This window comes from Aphelocoma coerulescens, chromosome 1A (assembly GCF_041296385.1).
Source record: "Aphelocoma coerulescens isolate FSJ_1873_10779 chromosome 1A, UR_Acoe_1.0, whole genome shotgun sequence".
In the NCBI taxonomy this organism is placed as follows: Eukaryota; Metazoa; Chordata; class Aves; order Passeriformes; family Corvidae; genus Aphelocoma; species Aphelocoma coerulescens.
The window spans coordinates 61,527,099-61,548,211 of NC_091014.1; the positions used below are offsets into that span (position 1 = coordinate 61,527,099).

The 21,113-nt window shown below is 39.7% G+C and overlaps 2 protein-coding genes across 5 annotated transcripts in view; one reads left to right on the forward strand and one right to left on the reverse strand.

Moving 5' to 3' along the window:
• The window catches only part of DNM1L (dynamin 1 like), a 36,325-nt gene extending 22,947 nt beyond the window's left edge, over nt 1-13,378 (forward strand). For 2 of the 4 annotated variants that reach the window (XM_069003118.1, XM_069003119.1), the window contains 12 exons: nt 93-224; nt 482-688; nt 885-1,005; nt 1,909-2,064; nt 2,180-2,269; nt 2,988-3,080; nt 4,838-4,894; nt 6,147-6,224; nt 8,409-8,576; nt 9,202-9,311; nt 10,498-10,657; nt 11,082-13,378. In XM_069003118.1, coding sequence (XP_068859219.1) covers nt 93-224; nt 482-688; nt 885-1,005; nt 1,909-2,064; nt 2,180-2,269; nt 2,988-3,080; nt 4,838-4,894; nt 6,147-6,224; nt 8,409-8,576; nt 9,202-9,311; nt 10,498-10,657; nt 11,082-11,138 — 1,429 coding nt within the window. In that variant the 3' untranslated portion in view covers nt 11,139-13,378. The remainder of the gene's footprint in view (nt 1-92; nt 225-481; nt 689-884; nt 1,006-1,908; nt 2,065-2,179; nt 2,270-2,987; nt 3,081-4,837; nt 4,895-6,146; nt 6,225-8,408; nt 8,577-9,201; nt 9,312-10,497; nt 10,658-11,081) is intronic. The other 2 variants (XM_069003120.1, XM_069003121.1) reach the window with 1 other exon arrangement.
• A 2,629-nt stretch (nt 13,379-16,007) lies between these two features.
• Nucleotides 16,008-20,867, reverse strand: YARS2 (tyrosyl-tRNA synthetase 2). Its single transcript, XM_069003122.1, has 5 exons — nt 20,041-20,867; nt 18,698-18,865; nt 17,442-17,597; nt 16,951-17,121; nt 16,008-16,680 (listed from the first exon to the last, which is right to left on the reverse strand). The coding sequence occupies exons 1-5, from the start codon at nt 20,850-20,852 to the stop codon at nt 16,521-16,523; spliced, it is 1,467 nt and encodes a 488-aa protein (XP_068859223.1). The 5' UTR covers nt 20,853-20,867; the 3' UTR covers nt 16,008-16,520.
• Nucleotides 20,868-21,113: the final 246 nt, after the last annotated feature.

Consider the following 21,113-nt stretch of genomic DNA (forward strand, 5'->3'; position numbering starts at 1 on the left):
GCTGTTGAATGTTCTGTCCAGAAAAGCAGAAGTGTGAATTATTTTTACTTTGCTTCTGTTAACTAGTGTGTAACTCTGCCTTTTACCTTCAGGAGCCAGTTGGATATTAACAATAAGAAGAGTGTGGCTGATTCCATTCGTGATGAGTATGGGTTTCTTCAAAAGAAGTATCCTTCCCTAGCCAATCGAAATGGAACCAAGTATCTTGCTAGAACACTGAACAGGTATTACTTTAAGATAGGAACTGATGTGTTAGACATGTGCAGACCTTTCTTTTTACCCTTAGTTTCTCTTGTGGTGCTGTGCATTAAAGAAAACTCTGGTTCCAAACCCTGGTTCTCTCAGTTTCTGAATTTACTGTAATTTTCCCAAGTAAATGTTTTCCTTTGGTGGTTATTTTGTCTCTCTTGTCTGTTTTGATGGAGATGATAAAGCTGAAACTTTTCCTTCCTTTTAATGAGGGACTGTTTTCTATTTTTAGACTGCTGATGCATCATATCAGGGATTGCTTGCCAGAACTGAAAACTAGAATTAATGTTTTAGCTGCTCAGTACCAGTCTCTACTGAACAGCTATGGGGAACCTGTTGAAGACAAAAGTGCTACTTTATTGCAGCTGATCACCAAATTTGCCACAGAATATTGTAACACTATTGAAGGAACAGCAAAATACATAGAGACTTCAGAGCTGTAAGTACAATGTTTTCCTGGAATATTGACTGCGTGGTTAGGTTGACCCAGTGGCTCTTACTGGCTCTCAGTGGTAATATTACTACACTGGACCATAACACACTCAAAAATGTTTGAATCCAAGCAACTGTAAAAAGTGTTGGCAATGAGAGCTTTCTTCTTGTTCGCTACTTCTGTTGTTATTTTCTTCTTTCAGATGTGGTGGAGCCAGAATCTGTTATATTTTTCATGAGACTTTTGGAAGAACTTTAGAATCTGTTGACCCTCTGGGTGGCCTTAACACAATTGACATTCTGACTGCCATTAGAAATGCCACTGTGAGTGTTCTTCCATATTTGTGAGTGTTGTGGCTGTATATTAGATAGGAAACAAAGGTTTAATTCTATGTAAGGGACACAACTTTGAAATGGTTCAGTGTTTTCATGACAGATTTGGCTTCTTGCTAATACAGGAATTGGTGTTGGTAAGAATTAACAGAGTGAGTTCACTTTTAAGTTATGCAGTATATTAAATGTTCACTCCTTAGAGCCTGACTTTGGATGTCAGACATGTCACTCTGCTTTTGTACTGTGTCTATTGCATGTGGACAGAGAGGCAGGTTTCTGCATGGTCTTGGAGCATGAGGTACTCTGTAGCAATGATCTGTGTACGTGTTCCTATCCTCCTCTAAATGAAAAATGTAAAAGCAGGATTTAGAACAGGAAAGGTGTCATATTTTGGTTAAAAATTGTTGTATGTGTAGCTAAGCATTGGTCTCTATGGTCATAAATGAAATTACTTCAAACACTGAAACCCACCTATCTTGTTGGTATGGTATTATATGCCCAAGACTGTCCAAGAAATAATGGCAGTTTTTCTCTCTGAAATTAGAAAGAAAATGTCTTTGCCTTTATAATAAATTTCATCTAAATGTGGATCCACAAATGTGAAAAAGCATTGTTCAGATTTGTAAGCCTAAAGTGACATGAGTAGGTAGAAATCTCCAAGATTCTATAAGGATGCTGGTTAATCATTGTTTAATACATTTTGTCTTAAAGATAGCAACTTACAGCTTTTATTTTTAAATATTCTTGTAACTTATTTTACTCTTGAGACCTCTTTTGAGTGTCAGGTGTGATCACTGTGACCTGGTTTATTCTGGGCCTCATCAGATACTACTTCTTAGAAATGCATCTTGTTTTATACACAATTCAGCAGCTTTTTCCCTCCTTTTGAACCAGGGTCCCCGTCCTGCCTTGTTTGTTCCTGAAGTTTCATTTGAGTTGCTGGTAAAAAGGCAAATCAAACGTTTGGAAGAACCGAGCTTGCGCTGTGTGGAGCTGGTTCATGAGGAAATGCAGAGGATTATCCAGCACTGTAGTAATTACAGTACACAGGTAAAAATGCATCCTTTAGAATTGGGTTTGTAATTACTGGCGTGTGTGTGTCTGTGTAATTACTTGCTTAAAAACTCCTGGAAGTCTCACCAGTAAAATTTTGGTTTGTTTCTAGGAATTACTGAGGTTTCCTAAATTGCACGATGCCATAGTTGAAGTAGTGACCTGTCTTTTGCGTAGGAGACTTCCTGTCACAAATGAAATGGTGAGTTTCCATCTACTGTAATTTTGCTGGTAAAAGTGCATGTTTTCTGGAGTCTTGATGCTTCTGTTTGCAGTGTCAGGAACCCAAGTAATAAAAGTAATCTTAGCTTATTTGTTAAATTTATAGTTATTTAATATGTACACATTTTGAATCTTCTTCTATATTAGAATGTAGATACATAAAAAACAAAGGGGTGGGTTAAGCATGTTGTCCCCTATGTTTCAATTTTCCAAGAAGAATTTTACTAAAACTTCCATTTAACATCTTCTAGACTTCCTCATATAGGTTATTTCCCTCCCTTGTAACAGAAGCTGTGCATTCACTGTAGACTTTGGGATGCAGTGATGAAAATTAAATCGTAATCCTTATTCTGCGTGTTTCAGAGGCTTGTAATGCCCTTTAGCTAGTGAAAACCGAAAATTCAACTCGTACCTTTAAATAAATATGTTTTAATATTAAAGTCTGATTTGGATTTCCTGTTGGGGAGGAAAGTGTGTTTCAGTATTTGACTCTGCATTTGATGTGAAAAGCAAAAATTGTTTTGCATATTTATTATCCCTCATAGTGCCATCTCCTACTGGTTCAGGTGTTGTAGGTGGTTTGTGGCTGAATGGTCTCTTGCTATGGGCAGTTAAGCTGTTCTTCCTAATGTTGTAGGTCATTGCTCTGCACTGGCATTAGGTTTACTCCCTGAATCTGTGAATGTCTTGCATTGCAGGTTCATAATCTGGTGGCCATTGAGTTAGCTTATATCAATACCAAACATCCAGACTTCGCTGATGCCTGTGGGTTAATGAATAACAACATAGAGGTAAGAAAATATGTTCTCTTAAAAAGTTTGTCTCCTTAAATGAAAGTGAAATTGATAAAGTAAAAAATGCTTCGACTTCTTTCATTGAAGCACATTTCTACATTTTTAGGTATTAGAAATGTGATGAATTATGGTGTATACTCTAATGATCTGTGGATTTGTTAATTTCTATTGCATATTACTTTCAGGAACACTGGTTGATATTCCACTGAAAGGATTCTGCCTATTTTTCAGTCTGGAAAATAAGATGGGCACCTAGTTCAGTGTTGCCTATGAAATGCCCTTTTTGTAAGGGGAAGTTTAAATATGTAGCTGTGAAATGGTGTTTAATGTTGAAGTAATTGCATTTTGCCTCTGACACAATGTATCAATAATGTTCCTCTCATTCATGAAAGGATAATACAAGTATTGTTTCCTCTGTTCAGGATCTAATTTCTGCTTGCTTTTGGTACTGTTCTTGAATCTGTGTTTCCACACTTCAGTCTCCCTGAGACATTCTCTCCATCAGTCTCCCATCAGAAGTCTTGTGTTTTTCAAGCCCAGCTCTGATTGATAATACTTGTTGCTACCATCATCCTGTAGAAGCAGTCCAAGAACCAACCTGGTGGTGTTGCAGTACTTCATCTCTCTGCCTAAGAGCTTAATACCCTTGTGTTTATCCAACACATCGTTTTCATTCATCACAGAATCATAGAATGGCTTGGGTTGGAAGGTCATGCAAGGTCATCTTGTCCCACCCCCGCTGCCATGTGCAGGGCCACATTCGTCTAGACCGGGTTGCTCAGAGCCCCATCCAACCTGGCCTTGAACACTTCCAGGAATGGGGCATCCACACGTCTCTGGGCAGCCTGTGCCAGTGCCTCACCACCCTCACAGTAAAGAATTTCTTCCTGTGGCATATGTAATTTAAACCTACTCTCTTCCAGTTTGAAGCCATTCCCCCTTGTCCTGTCACTACATGCTCTTGTAGTGTTCCTTTTTTAAATGCTTCCATTACAATTTCTACTCTTTAGTTTTAACCTTTTACTTCCTTCTAGACATATATTTTTTACTGACTAGGTATGCATTTGAATTTGCTTTGGTAGACTGCTCTTTAATCTAGTTCAAAAACAGTGTGTATGGAAACTGCTGAGAGTATGGAAATTAAGACCTCGTGAAGCTGAACATACAAGATTTTATCATAATGTATTACTTAAACTAGTTCTTTCCTAATGTTTTCCTAAACAGGACATTGAAAATTTTTAAGAACCAAACTATGTAAACCCAAGCCGTATTTGGTGGACAACCAATTGTTAATTTCAAGCAATCACATATTTCTTTGTCCTGATTGCTTCAAACTCTGCTTTGCTATGAAGTGAATTCTGCCTCCTCCTTTGTTTCAGGCTAATCATGTGCTGGCCACAGAATCAAATCCTTAAGATTACTTGGAGGATTTACAGTTTAATGAGGGCTGTAGGGTATCTGTGCTGAGCCAAATTTGGTTGCTTTGATGTTGTTTTTTAAAGGCTGAGGTTTTTATTATGGAGTGTGGTGCAAAAATCTGCAAAACTGGTTATACTGAGAATTTAGTTTGGACCAGGTAATCAAAGTATCCAAATAATCCAGGGTTTATAGACCACAGTATTAGCATGGCACTGGATGAGATGAAATGACTCGAGTTTGTCTCTAAAATGGAAGTCATATGTAAAATGTGAATCTTGCCTCTGTGTTGATACAGAGTAATACATAATTGAGGTCTTGCTGGGTTGTTTTTAAAGGAACAAAGGCGGAACAGGTTAGCCCGGGAATTGCCTTCGGCTGTGTCACGAGACAAAGTAAGTAAATGTTTGATTTTAGTTTTTATATAAAGTTTAATGCATTCTCCTAGATCCATTCAAAGTATTGGAAATTTTGAAATGTTGCCCTAGTAACAGTCTTGGGAGCTTCCAGGTATTGAGTTTTTTTCTTTCAGTTTCCTAACATAGAAGTGGAATGTCATTTTCTTAAAAAGATGAAATTTTTGGGAGGTTTTAAATCTGGTATTTCTGAAGACTTGTCTATAAATGTAATGTTACACTTACTACTTGAATGTCATCTCAGGTAAGGTAAAAATGCCTGCAGATGTTGAAGACGGACTCAGAACTTTCATGCTTAAATTTATAGCTGAGACACACTGATTTCAAAGATAAACAAATGATTTAAAAATGTCCAGTGTGCCAACATTGTGAATTGTGGTTGGTTTTTGTTTTTTTAAGTCACTCTTAAAACTGCAGTTTATTGCAGTCTCACTTTCTTTGGGAGAAGATGTTGGAGGTGACATTTCAGTTGTTCATCATAATCCAGTCATGTATTCTGTCTCTGGAGCTTGCTTAATTTTACCAGGTTTTGGGATTAGTGCAATGACAGGGATGGAAAAATTGAACAAGTGTCATAGAAAATACTGTCTGGCTGTAGAAAAGAATAGTCTGACAATAAGCTGGAATTTTAGACAATTATTTAATACTATGTGAAGTATTTAGAATTCAAAGATAGAGAATATAGTTTAAGATCCTCATGAGGTTGTAACAGGAGTTTCCACAGCTGATAGAAATCTGTTCACTAAGTTGGTTACCTTAAAAAGTGAGATGAAGTCCCAGAGGAGATCTAATACTACTGCCTTGAATCAGTCTAAGACAATTGATGGATGAACTGGGAATTTAAGGTAGCTATCTAGAGATTGCTTTCAGTGCTCTTTGAGCCTTCTTTTCATTGATTTCATATTTAAATCATCAGCGTAGGAGATGAAATGAAATTGAAGATCAGATAATCCAAAAGTCTCTTAACTGTCTTGGAGGTGCCCCCCCCTTTTTTTTCCTTTTTTTTTTTTTTTTTTTTTTTTTTTTTTTTTTTAAATTTTTTTCTTTTTTCCTTTTTTTTTCTTTTTTTTTGTGCTTCTATTACAATTTTTCTTGCAAATTCAAAATATTTCTTTTCTGGATTTTGAAAGATGCTAGTAGATAAAAGTATATGAAATTTGCTAGGTAAATTTGGTGGTCTTCAGTTGAATTGTTTTTTTTTTCCCCTCCCTGCATTTTTTACCTTCCTTAGTCTACTAAAGCTCCAGGTGCATTGGCACCTGCTTCCCAGGAGACTGTTACTGCTGCTTCTGCTGAGGCTGATGGCAAGGTCTGTCTTGATTTTTCCTCTAAGCACTGCATGCACGTTTCTGTTGTGGTGCACCCCAGAAGTAAGGAAAGCAGTTTGTCTCTAGTGCTCTGTCTTACCCAGTCTGGATGTTCTACCCAGTGTGGATTACTTGGCACTCCTGATTTTATGTGCAGTGGCATGTCAAGACATGCCATGAGGCAGCCAAGTCACTGCTTTCTCTTTGAACTCTTGTTTGCAATATATTGTGGTGCAAATATGCAGCATAATTTGCCTCAAACTGTCAATAGATTGTTTGGTGCAACAGTATTGTAATAAAAGTCTTCAGCATGGCTGTTAAACTGCATGTTTTTAATGTGTTGACAGTTAAAGAAGGAGGACAGAAGATAAGCTAAAATGTGAGTTTCCTGCTTCCTGCAGGGAATCTTTACAGGCTTTGTTCAAACTGAACCTCCTTTGTGTTGTTTCACATAATTGTTGAATCTCTGGTTTACCTATATTTGTGAAATGTGTTCTGCTGTGTTTTTTTACATGTTAGGTGTGCTGTCTCTTCTGTTAAAATAACAGCTCATTATTACTCTGAAGGCTTTTCTGCTAATTGCTCTTGCTTGGAGTCAGAAAAGATGGGCAGTCACAAGTTTGTGTATTAGGAGTACCAAGGGGACTCAGGCTTTCTGCTTTATTGCACATTCAGATTTTAATGCAAAGTTTCCATTTCTGTCCTGAACAAAGTCATTAAAGTCAAAATCTATCTAGCCACTAGTAGAATTTTAACTATTATTTTCATCAGTGTTTTAGAGGTTTTGATATGCTGCAAAAATTAAAAAGAAATCAAGAGCCACAGTGAAGATAGTGTTTTCACTTAAGAAGTTGCAGGAAGCTGCCAGATTTGGTTTGCATTTCCCATAAAACCTGTCCTCTGATCCATTTCACACACTCTTGTGTAGCTTTGTTTCTGATACTACTTTGGAGGTAGAGCAGGCTCCACAGTAACACAGAATGAGAATGGCATTTTTGTCATTTTGAACAACTGTCTTGCAATCAGAAATCATGCAGTGGAGCTTCTTTAACAATAATTTTATTAGCAGAGTTTGATTTGAATTCTTAGTGTGTTCTACAATGCCTCTGAGCAGTTGGGCAATTTAAATAAAATTTTTGATGTGTACAGGTTAGCTGGGTTTCCTCCTGTATGCTACTGTTGTTATTCTATTTACTATGCTTTGTTTCTCACTTTGTTTTTAGACTTAAGATCAGCCCGTGGTGAATAATTGTAAACACAATAGATAAATTGAGCTTTTTTCCTCCTAAATCTGAAGCAAGACATAAATAGTAGTACAAAGCCTTGAATGACCTTGAATGTTTTTCAAACAGGAGTAGATTTTAAAGCACAGTAGTAAATAGAACAGAGATTAGGCTTGTGGAAACATACAACGTAAAAATTGCCCCTATTCAACATCAAAATAAACTTTGAGGTTTTTTAATACTAATTAACATATGGTGGATACCACCCACTAATATTTCTTTTGTCCAGTGATTCCTAATGGTTAAGAGTTGGGTGTTACATCTTTTTCTCAGGAGATATGTGAGTCATTCTTTTTCTGGAACTTCCCAGATTCTCTGATCTTCACTTCCAGAGGATGAAGATTTTTGTTTTGATTTGTTACAAAAACCTTCTGTAAATTCTGACAGCACAAATATGTTCATAGCTGTGGTACCTCGAAACAAAAACGTGCATATTTTTTAACCGTTGCTGTAAGAAACTTCAGTTTGTACTTAAATAGAACTCGAAGAATTTAAATTCAAGTATTGCAAGAGCTGTGGTGTTCAAAATATGCTTTCAGAATGATCCTGATAGTATAAGATGTGTGGTAAAAGCCAAATGACTTAGAAAGACCACCCCATATTTCAGAAGTGATTTGTAGACCCCTAAAATGCTGTGGAGCTTCTCCGTGTGAGACATTTTCATACCCTTTTTTAGGGGAGAATATGAGTTTTAAAAGCTTTCACTTTACTGGTACCTTTTGTCAGCTGTAACCAACAAAGGGAGAATAAATGTGGGGAATGTGAAGAACAGAATGAAGGGAATATACCTATGAAAATCTCTTTTTTTTTAGTGAGTTTTATCTGTAGTGATTTGATCAGACACTTCTTTACAGTGCCCAAGTTCTAATTCTGCCATGTTTTTTCAATGTGCTGTTTGTGCAGACTCCCTCTGTAGCATCAGATGCATCTCAGGAGTCTGGAACAGGCAACTGGAGAGGAATGCTAAAACCCTCCAAAGCAGAAGAAGTATCAGCAGAGGAAAAATCCAAGCCAGCTGCGGCCCTACCTGCTAGTCCTCAAAAAGGACATGCTGTAAACCTATTAGATGTGGTGAGTCATGGAAGACAAATTCCTTTTCTTTGTAGTTCAGGCTCAGGAAAGAAAACACCTGAATTCTGGATCTTGTAACTTTGCTGCTAATATGTGTTATTTTTGTAAATAATTCCCATATAGCAACAGGGAGCTCTAGTCAGTCTCTCTGCTTTGCTACTTGCCCAACCCCAATCTCCCTGCAACCTCCCTGCCTGCTCCAGTTAGCCTAAGACTGGGATAATTGGCTTCCTTTCACAAATTCCTGTGCAAGTGAACTCCTTGTCTAGATAGGTGTTGGTACAGAAACAAATCTCAGCTCAACTCAAATTCCTGCTCTTCTTTTGCTGAAGTTGAATGTTTCTATTAGATGAGGAGAATCATCAAAGACAAAACCCACTTAAAAACAGATGGAGATACTTGAAGTATTTGGAGAGCTTTAGAAAAAATGTAGTGGTGCCCTCTGACTTTTGTTTCACCCATCTGGATTTTGATATGTCTCTAATTTTATTTCTGAAGAATTACAGGTTTGTTGCAAGACAGGTTACATCCATCAAACTCAGGCTAAAAGAGCAGTAGTTACAGTTTTATTTACAGATGCAAATGAGCAGAATTGGTAATCTGAGGGGTTTGTTTTTTCACACAGCCTGTACCTGTTGCACGCAAACTTTCTGCCCGGGAGCAACGAGATTGTGAAGTGATTGAACGACTTATTAAATCTTACTTCCTTATTGTCAGGAAGAACATTCAGGACAGGTAAACCCACACTTCCTTGAAATACTTAAGCCATAGAAATACTGTTTTTCAAGTTATATATATAATCTTGCTATTTTTATCATGTTCTTATGTATGTAAGAAGAGAGAAAATACATTTATTTTTTAGAAGGGACAGCAGCAGTAAAACTTGACCCTTCACAGAATTAAAAAGTTAGAAGAAGCACTTGTTTTCTCTAATGGTTTCAAGTTCTGTATAATATTAAGTAAAAGGTTTAATTATTTAGGAGGTGCCTGCTTTTCTGGAGGATGCTTCAATTCACATGGATGATTTGCAGCAAGTAACTAGAATAAACTCTAGGTGCTGTGTACCCCTAACAGAATTTAGCTTTGCTATCCTTTTATTTCAAATGGGAAGGTCAAATAGGAGCTAGTGTGGCTCAGTTTTCTAGCATTTAGCTATAAAGATAGAAACAGCATAAAAAAGTTCTTTCTACTGTGGAAAATGCCTTTAAAGTTTTGCTTAAAAAATGTCCTACTTTTTCTTTAATGAGGAATTCTGTAAAAATTTTTTTTGCTTATGTCTTTGTGGAAAGGTCTAACTTCATATATATTTATATTTTTATGTATATGGGAAATTTGGGGGGGAGGGAAATACAGGAATCTGGAAACCAGCTTTTAGAGCAGGTTAGTGAGATCATAGGTGTTTTAGTCTATCCAGTAAACTAATACCTTCAATATAATTTTTAGTATTTCATGTCAGGGAAGTGCTTTGTTTACCTTAACTTTACTGCACTGTTTGTACTATGTCATATCAGAGATATGAATTATTTCTTTGCCTTTTTCCTTTCCCACTTACACATAAAATTTGATTTTAGGGTTGACATACTTAAATGTGTGCCATCCCTAGCACAGTAGAAACAGGTTGGTTTCTAATGAGCCAAGTAATCTATTTATTCTTATTTTGTGTTTTATACTATTCATGTTTTTTTTTACAATGCAGCTATTCCATTTAGAAGAAATTAATTTTATATGAATTAGTTCTGCTCTTACATTGTACATGATGCTGCTTTTACTTGAGAGAACTTTTATTTATGGTAGTGATAGATTCCTGGTAGTTTGAGCCAAGCTTGTGTGCAGCTGCTTGCCCTCATTGTGCATTCTTCGAACTGGAACAGATCAGGTTTTGAATAATTATTTTAAAGAAACAATCTCTATGTGTTTGCAGTGTGCCAAAGGCAGTGATGCATTTTCTGGTGAACCACGTGAAGGACACTCTCCAGAGTGAGCTGGTGGGCCAGCTGTATAAATCCCTGTTGTTGGATGACCTTCTCACTGAGTCTGAGGACATGGCACAGCGCAGGAAAGAGGCAGCTGACATGCTAAAGGTAATGAAGAGATCAGGAGCTCATGGCAGTAGTTAACCATATCAATGTGAAGCTTTTTGAAGATTTGTCTTCCCTTTACTGCTTTTTAAGACTATGCCTGTGTATTCCTTTTCTCTGCTAGAGGAATTAAAACCCAATACATGACCAGAAAGGATTATATATGAGCTTTTAAATCTGCAGTTTAGCAGGCTAGATATAAAGTAGGTACAGTTTCTCCTTTAAGTTTTACAGCACTAAAACAGTGTATGGTGAAAAAGTGTGCCCTTCTTGAGAATTTAATGGGTTGTTACTCATTTCATAATGAAACTGATTAGCTTTGATTAGATTTTTAACTTTACACTTCCCAGACTGCTGCTGTTATGTCCCTGGGAAATCTCTCCAGCCAAACTAACTAGCTCTGGCTTTTGTGTGTTCCTGTGTGCAGGCCCTGCAGCGAGCCAGCCAGATCATTGCAGAGATCCGTGAGACACATCTTTGGTGAAGACTGTATCAGCCACACTATTTATATGCATTGGAGGTTACATTGGCTTGACAATTGCTAGGCATGGTATACGGAGTAGAATTTTTATTTATGAACTCTTCTTATCTGTGTACTGCAACTGTGTAAATCTGCTCATGTAAAGACAGTTGGTTTGATTTGCAAACAGAAAAATATGCTGTATTTTGCAAAAGAAGTCGTATTTAATCCATATAATAAATGGCTCTAAATGTTTCCTTACCAGGTTTCTGGTGCAAATTAAAGCAGACCAAGTCTTCTGTCTCAGTGACAGTCTCATTTGAACTTGGGGAAAAATGTTCAAGTTCCAGTGCCTGACTTGCTGAACAGGTTGCCTGTGGTTAAGACGGCCGGTGTAGTCTTGTGGCATAGTTTTAAGCTGCTTTTCCAGTAGAAGTTCCAATACTGTGAAGAAAAGAGAGCACCGAGTATTTTCTTTCATGAATATATTGCATGCACTGTGACAGATGGAGGTCTCCATTTTATAGCACAGTAGAGATGTCGAGCGTATTACTATGTATGTGTGTTCCCTTTTTTTTTCTTTGTTCCCAAATGTTTCAGTGGCAGACAAAACTTCAGACTTGATTTAATGGAGTATCATGTAGGAAGAATTAGCCTGGAGCTTGTGAACAATAACAGCCTACTGAAAAGTAGGTGCAGAGTTCTTAATGTGCACTGGAGCTTGTGTATGAATGTTGGGGTTTATAATCAGGCACAAGGACACCTTCCCCTTCCTCCCCCCCTGGGACCAAGCCCCTGGAGCATCTGACAGTAAACTTGCTCTGGCAGAACGGAAAAATAAAAATGGATTTCAAAACTGTCATGGGATAATAAGTGTTTCTTTTTAAAAATAGATGAAGTTGGCCAGGGAGAAGGGGATGCCCACAACTTTTGCAAATTTTGGAATGTATGACAGTATGAAAGAAAGTCTGTGGAATTGGAATATTTATATCAGAGATTACAGTTGCTTTTGAGGAAATTTTATTGTGCTGTAAGTAGCTTTTTTTTGAGGACAATCGTAAAATTATGAAATTTTTAGGTTGGAGATTAAGTTGATGAGGGTTTTTTTTTTTTTCTTCTGATTATAATTCATACAGGTAACTATTGATCACACTAGCCTTGAAAAAGTAAACATTTTAATTTTTATGAATAAAAATTTATTTAAACTACAGCCAGCATACTTGCATGTACTTTTCAAGCAGATTCACTCTTTTTGTATAAAGTGAAAATGTTTACTATAGTGTTGCTGATATTTTTTCTTTAACACAACTTGCATGAAATACAGGACACTGCTTTTAACCTCCATGGCTTGATTTCATGGTATTGGGCCAAGATAGTGAGGTTTTTATTACCATATGCAGTTCCTTCCCCCTGAAATCAGTTAGCAAAAATGGAATTCCTTTTGTAAGCTGCTAAAGATTGAAAATTTAAAAATTCAGTTTACAAGAAACTCTGTTTAAAAACTTGCTTTCTCATGGTGATCTTCAATTTGGCATCAGTATAAGCACAAAGAGTTAAGTCTGACAGATGCAACTTTTGGATACTTTATGTATGATGTGAGGTAATTCATGCAGAACACAGAAATACATTGTGTATTTTTAAACAGACTAAAAAGTCATGGTATGCATAATGTATGCATTATGTGTAATGAATACAAAGGAGGTACTTCTATCTTGCATTGTATCCAGGGATGGTAGTTCTCAGATTTAAGAAATATGATTGAAGTGCAAACCACTTTTCAAATCCACTTTGGTGATCAGTGAAAGCTTTTAAGTTTTGTCCAAAGCATTACATTTCTGTCTGGAATTCACCTGACACCTCTCTCCCTTTTGCTTTCAACATCCAAGAAGTTTTCAACAAGGTAGTGCCGTCCATAAGTGATCTGCTACCTAAGCTTTAACTCCCCAAGTTCAGTCAGCGGTCTCTTGTGAAGAAATACTCGGACTTGTAAAGTTTTGAAATGCTGCATAATGCAAATGAATTTCATTTATTGAAGAAATTCTTGCAAGTGATACCTGGCTCTGTAATGTCATGTGAAATTTCCAGTGTTAATTTGGTTTCTGAAATGTTACGACTTTTTTTGTTTAAGTTTCACAAAAAGTTTCAATTTGGTTATGTTTTGAGTGCCAAGAAATGAACTTGATTTGTAATCCTTAATGCAAGTCTCTGAAAGTCCATGCTGTAACAATCCTGTTATTTAATAAACAGATAATACACAAAATTAATTATGCCAGAAATAGTTTTGAACTGACTTGTTCTGGTGGCAGGACTTACATGCTCTTGTAAGCCAATAGTGTAAATACCTACCTATATTTGTACTTGTCTTACTTGTGATTGCACTTGCTGTCATTCAGTTCTGCGTTCTTAGTTCATGAATAGTTCCATAACTCACAGTGTTGACAGGCTATTTGTGGCTGTTGATAGGTTTGAAACAAGCTGTGTTCTGAACTGAACTAAAATACTTCAAATGCCACTGTTACTACTAGCATTAAAAGAAATTACGGGGAAGCTGTGGGAAAAAGCCTAATGAGAGCAGCAACTGAAAATTTCCCAGTAGACTGATGGTTTACAACTGTCTTCTAGATCACCTTATTTAATTTAAACTTGTGCATTGATGACAAAATTATCTCCAGTTGTAGCTAACTTTCTCTCCAGTGAGGAGAGAATCATGGAGGAAAAAACCCACTCGAGCCAAGTTCAGATTGGTACATGTCTGACATTATTACCTGAGCTATTGTAGTCCTGCTGTAACTAAAATACAACTATATAATATAAGTAAATATCACAGTATCCCAATGTGAATCCAGTTCGTCAGTATTTTTTAGGCAGGTTCAAATTTTACTTAGTGGAACAGATGGGTAATGGGGGTGGTGGTGTCTGTGTGCTTTAGACCTTATTCTGAAGTCAGCAGAGCAGACCTTGTGTAAAACCTGCCTTTATTCAATGCTTTGGGGATAAATGACAGATGCCAGATTGGATATGGCAAACTCAGGTCCCTGCTTTATGGATCAGAGCAGGGAAAAGAAACAACCTGCCGGTTTGTTGTGCCCTTATTGGGAACTTGAATGGAATTATCCTGAGTAAATTTTTTTTTTCTGCAGTTTTCTCCTTCAGCTGTGAGAGCAATGGGTACCTGGTGTTTTCTCTAGTTATTGAAGATCTCCACTGCATCTGCTTTTTGTTGCTAATTAAAGTGTGCTGCGAGGTGAGAGGTAGAGGATTGCTTCCTTACAGTTTAATACCACTTGAACATGGTTTTGTGCTCAATGACACTGTTTAAACTAGTGAAGGTGCTTTCATGCTCCCATAGTTTTGAGTTTACCTGCTCCATGCCCTTTCACCCTTTACCTCTTGACTGCCAGTTGCTGCATAAGGTTAAATTCAAGTCTTCCAGGTTTTGCTGTACAAATGTTTTTGGTGGGGCTTTTTTAGTTTGTTGGTTCTGGGTTTTTAAAAAATATCTTGCCCAAATAATTACTTTTCTTTTTTGCACTTTCAAGTCACACAGTTGTAGCCATGTTAAATACTTTAATAACTAACTCCTTGTTCACATCTGAACAAATGTGAACAATCTCTGATTACCTAAACATACCTGTATATAAGAAATAAGCCCAGGCTAAGAAAGAATAGTCAGTTTTCCCAGTCACCCTTGATCCTTGGCCCAGGTTCAAATGCTCAGTTGTGATGGCCCTGTATGGTCATGGCAAGTAGTGGTTTTATCCAGCTGTTTCTCTGGTAAGAGTCAGGGAAGGGTTTGGATTGCTAGGACTTGTTCAAAGGCAAGCATGGACTAAATTTCTTGAGGTTTATGAATCTTACTAGAAACCTTCCTTGCAAAGAACTTTATTCCTTTTTTATTTATTTAAAAAAAAAAAGTTTACTAATTTATTTCAAGTGGATATACATGCACCTGCATCATTTGGAGATGACAGAAAACAGGCAGGAAAAAGATCAGACATGAAACTACTTATTCCTAGGAGTTTTTCCTTCAACCAGAAAGAACCTCTCAAATGTGCTCTGCTGTATTTCTCTGGAGGTGAACATGGGTGTGAACTGGTGTATTTTGGTCCCAGGTGCATTTGATTTGCTCTAATGCTTCTGTCATTTAAGGAACAACGTGGCTGTGTTAGGTGGATGAACTTAACCTTCCCTTCCCCTTCCCTTCCCCCTTTTCCTCCATGTGCTTTTTTTGAAGTAGAAATGACTCAACTACTTTTCATTTTTATGTAATAGAGACTAGGCTAGAAAGGTCATTATGAGACAGATAATTAGGATCTGGAAACTGAAATTAACACTAATAACTCTATTAACACTAAGAACATGCTGAGCTTCTGAAAGTACCATATTTCAGTTTCATAGCCAGGAAATGATTCTGCATGGCCTACATGTGAAGCCTGATCCTTGAAAGCAACACTGCAGAGCACTGCAGTTTCCCTCACATCTTTCCTGGTCCAGAGATCCTTGTGGTGCTATTCACCCCCAACTCCTGGGCTGCTAACATTAAAAATCCCCTTTCATCTACATGCTCCAAATCTTCTGGTATCATGTACTGTGTTCCAGCTGACTGCAGAGCCTACAGAACTAATACCAGGATATTCCTTCAACAAAGATGCTGGATAGCATGGATGCATCCTGGTCATTCACAGGACCAAAGAAGTGGAACAAGTATCACTCACTTTTTAAGTCCTACTACGCACACAGAAGGTGTAGAAGGGATTCATTAGATTGATTAAAGCTTTGAAAGGCTCTGTACTTTCAGATTGCAGTAAGTGAATTTGCTGTGTATTTCCACGTGAAGGCTGGAAAATTTAAGTGCCGTTTTTGTCCCCATACATAATGAAGAAGCAACTTACATTAGTGCTTAATCATTTAGTCCTTTATTAGGAATTTTCTGCAGCTTCCTTCAAAGCAAACCTGTTGAGAGAAACATGACCATAGGTTGGTTGTCTTTGATCCCAGCAATATTTCTCAGGTAGGTGAGCACACGTTGGCTGGAAGAAGGACAGGGTTTGAGTTTGCTTTGGCTCGTTTTGCTGTGGGTTTTCCTGTAGCATAACTGTCCACTGTTCTCCTACAACACAGAAGGCTTTTAAAGGAGGGGCACATCTCCGTTGTTGGACTTTAAAATCAATCTTTTCATTTTCGTCTTGTGCAGATCCTTATGAAAGGTGCTTTGAATAAGGCAGAGTATCTACAATTTCTTCAGTGGTATAACTCAGCTCCTTCATTTGAACTCTGGTGCATTTTGAAAGGGAAGCACTGGGCAGTCTGTGAGCTTTGTAGTAATGCACAGTACAGAAACATCTTCAAGTACATCTTCAAGCAGCAGAGTTAAAATGACCTGTCATTTTAGGAGATACTCTGTTGTCACAACTGCAGCCATTTTATAATGTAGTAATTTTTCTTTCCAACCCTAAGTAATGATACTCCATTCTTCAGAATATGCTGTCCGAGAATAAGAACAGTCTCAGGATTAGTTACACGATTCCCATTTATTGAAACTCCTCCATCTGTAATTTTCCGGTACCTTAAAAACAAAACAAAAAAGCCCTGTTAATTGCAAGAGAAAACTATTTATTGTTATTAAGAATTGAAAGTTCACTTAGGGTTTTTGTTTTGTTGCTGGATCTGTAATTGCATGAATTTCAAGTCTCCTGCACTTCACTTTCAGTCCAGGTCAACAGTGACTGAAATTAACCTTAGCCTCTACTACTCCAGTTCTTTCTGAGAAGTGTAAATACTGTTTTGAGTATTTACTATTTATATTTTATTGTTGAGAGCACAGGTGAGAACTTACCCACTAGGTCCATCTGGAATGGCATTTGCTTTGCGGCACAAGTCAAGAACAGTCATCCCAGGTTCAAGCATCAATTCAGCAGAAGTAGCTTGTCTGAAAAGTTCCTGTAACTCTTGGTCGGACATATCTTCCAGTGCCTCCACACTGCTGTAATAAAGGGCCTTAGTGCACCTGTGAGAACAAAGATCATTCAAAACACAGAGCTGTTCACACAAAGTGCTACTCAACTCATCAGATTCCCCTCCCCAGTTTCTTTTGAGAGTCCACAAACTACCAGAAATACTTAAATTCACCCCCATTTTTTTATTGTACCCCACTGCCCTGCAAGCTTTTTTGATATTGTCAGTGTATTTTTAATTCTACAGGATTATTACTTTTTCTCTTTTAACATCTAGGCAACAACTTAACAGATTAAAATAGTCCCTGAAAAGCTATGGATAATTATCATAGACTAAATCTGAAACAAAACTGCTCAATAAATGAAACTTCACCTCTTAGCAGATTCCAGCCCCTCTCTACCATGGACAAGCTTGGTTACTTCTGCAGCCAGTCGTTTCTGAGGGCCCCATTTTTCAGGTTCTTTAGCATGCATTTCCATGATGTGGGCAATCTCCTCAAGAGGAAGGAAGGTGAATAGTTTCAGGTATCTATGAGCAGGGAAAAAATATTTTGTCTGTATAGCCATCATTGCAGATTTCCTGTCTTTGCCGTTCAGTAACTGCACTAAAATGATTCTTAGTCAATTTAAGAAACACGTTTTACAGATACTCTGTCCTTTCAATCAAATCTTTAAAACTCAGATTTTACTTGATCTTCTGTCTAGGGCCAAGTTTTCAGGCATAAGATGGTGTCAGATGCTTTTATGAAGCTTGTATTTCAATCAACAATTTAGTTTTGTCTTGAAACTTTTACAGGATTTATTGGAATAGTGTGTCAGCTAAAAAGGTTTTGTATTTATCTTAGCAGATCCACAATCTGCTAATGCAAAATACCACTGCCAGTCTGTGGTGATCATGGGAATGAAGCATACTAAGTATTGGCAAGTATCTCAGCAGGAAGATTATTTAGGATAATCAAGAATTTAAAGATGCATAGCTAAGCCTACTCTTTACAACAAAGCCCGTTTTAATGAGCTTTCAGTCCCGTGCAGTGTATTAAAGGTACCTTTACTGGTAAAAAGTCTGAATGCCTGAAATATTTTAGTATTAAGTACCCACATATCCTTCTTTTCAGTCTGAAAGGTGTTGGGGATCAGAACATGAATATGAAGTATCAGAGCATAAACCTTTGAGAGAGGTAAATTACGAGACAGGTCACAATATGGAAGTAGCTCAGATTTAACAGTGCTATTGAAGTTTAAAGTAAAACAGATTTAGAAAATAACATAGAGCAACTTATTACAATCAATGTAGTAATGTAGTGTACTGAAAAACCTGTGATGCTACAGTACTGAAACTAATATGCCATGTAAGAGAATCACCTGGCAGAATAAAATGCACTATGCTTCACTCCTTTGTTAACCACCTTCTAATTTTCTGATTTATATTTCAGCATATGGAGACAGGTTCCACTATACTGTATACTTAAGAACCAGTCATGCCTGTTTATTTCATGAATGTACAGTTATAATTAACATACACTTCTAAATGGATCCTGTGTTGCACACACCCAAATGAAACAGTTACAGTGAACAGTTAGGATCAGGTTTTATAAACGATGACAAAAAGCAAGATGGAGGAAAACTTACTTTTCAACTACGTTATCTTGTTGTCTGACAAAAAACTGATACAGCTCAAAGGGAGAAGTCTTATCTCTGTTCAGCCAAACTGCATTTCCAGCAGTCTTTCCCAGTTTATCGCCAGTAGTACTGGTAATAAGAGGTACAGTAATTCCAAACACATCTGTTCCTGTCATCCTAAAAAGAAGAGTCACTTCATGTTAAAAAAAAAATTCTATCTTGGTAATCCTGACTAAAATACAAGAATTTTACAAGACTCTGTCCTTGGTATAAAGATGCCAGAACACTGTTCTGTGAAAATGGATTTAGGAAGAAAACCAAAAACTTAAGTTTTTAAGTTCTTTTGTGTGTATCAAAGACATATACATATTTTAAGTAGTTCCATGAGCAACAGCATTAGCAAATTCATTGTCATGGACCTTCTGTCCTGAGTGCTGATCAAAGCTGCTTGTGTGGCTTGGACACTTGTAAGGCTTTTCCTCTATGCCAATTCTGTGTCTCCTAAGGCTGAAGCAAGTACTGAAGAAGTGTTGCCACATGCTCCCTGATTTGTACTTATGCAAATTTTCTAGAGACTCACACTAAATGTGGTGGCTAAGCAAAAAGCACATCCTCATCATTTTTCATTTTATTTCTAAGAAATGGAGCAATCTTTACCAATGTACCACAACTGCCTTTACTTTGGTGAGATTACACCAGGATGTGTGTGCCAGCAGAGCTGCCAAAGCTTGTCTCGATTTTGTCCCACACTTCAGAGTATTTGATTTTGGTTCTTGGATTCACTAATAAAAGAACCTATCCTTTTTCTTAAAAATTCATATAAACCTGGTCAAGAGGTACGTATGTACCAAGCTCATAATCAGGCCAATTAACTACTCTCAAATCACAGTTTTGTGTATAGCCAAATCTCTTGAGGGCTGACTTCTGCCCCTGGTGCTTTAAGGCCTGTCAGCACCAAGTCGCACAGCATTCCGTCATGGAATCACAGAATCGGGAGAGGTTGGACAAGGCTTCATCGAGTCCAACCTGTGGCCGAACAGCACCATGTCATCTAGAGGATGGCACTAAGTGCCATGGGCAGTCCTTCCTTACAAACCACCAGGGACGGTGACTCCACCACCTCCCTGGGCAGTCCATTCCCTCGCTGCCCTTCTCTGAACTTGCTCCAGCACCTCACTGTCCGTCCTGAACGGAGGGACCCAGAACTGGACACAGCACTCGAGGTGCGGCCTTGCCAGTGCCCGTTACACGGGGACATTCGCATCCTGGTCCTGCTGGCCACACTATTGCTGGCACAGGCTGCCCGATGCCCACACCCTGCGCATCACCTCCCGCCCCGCGCTCCCCCGTACTTGGTGACGAGCTCGTAGCCGGACATGATGTTTCCCATCTGGTCGTGGCCCCCCAGCTGGATGCGGCAGCCGTGGTGCTGGTGGAGGTGCAGAAAGTCGTAGGCCTGCAGCGCTGGATACAGGAATTCGGCCAGGCTCATGCCATCGGCGCTGCGCAGCCGCGCCTGGCAGCTCTGCCGGCTCAGCAGCGTGCCCATGCGGAGGCGCCCGCCGGCGCCGCCGAGGAAGCGGAGCAGCGGCTCCCGGCCGAGCCATCGCGCGTTATCCAGCAGCGCGGCCCGGCCGAGCCGCCCGGCCGCCGGCTCCCAGAACAGCTCCCGGTGGTTCCCGAACAGCCGCTCCAGCCCCGCGCGCAAGGCCCGCGCCTGCGCGCGCACCCGCCCCGCCGGCAGCGGCTCCCGCGCGCGCTCCCGCCCGCTGGGGTCCCCGAGCCGCGCCGTGGCCCCGCCCACCACGGCGATGACGTCGTGGCCCGCGCGCTGGAAGTGCAGCAGCGCCATGACGGGCAGCAGGTGCCCCACGTGCAGCGAGTCCGCCGTGGGGTCGAACCCGCAGTAGGCGGCCAGCGGCGGCCGGCCCGGCTCCAGCAGCGCCGGCAGCTGCTCCTCCGCGCTCTGCGCCGGGAACACCTCCTGGAACAGCCCGCGCTCGCACTGCGCCGCCAGCAGCCCCGCGGCGCCCCGCGCCCGCCGCGCCGGCTCGTGGGCCCGGCGGCGGGGCGGCGGCGGCAGCGGCGGGGCCCGGTGCAGGCCCCACAGCTCCCACAGCCCCGCCGCCCGCCCGCAGCGCCGGCACAGCGCGGGCGCCGCCATCGCGCGCGGGGCACGCCGGGAGCCGCCGGGCGGGGCGGGGCGGGGCTGTGCGCCGGGAGCCGCCCCGGCACCGGGAGCCGCCCCGGCACCGGGAGCCGGCGTGCGGGACACGGGATCTGCCTGGGCGGAGCTGCGCGGTTTCTGGGGCATCGGGAACAGCTTGAACTGCAAGAATGTTACCGTGCTTTAGGCTGGGTGGTGGATCTCCTCCGCGACATTAAAGATGCGACAGAAACGGCTCCTGTGTGTTGGCTCCTCCTC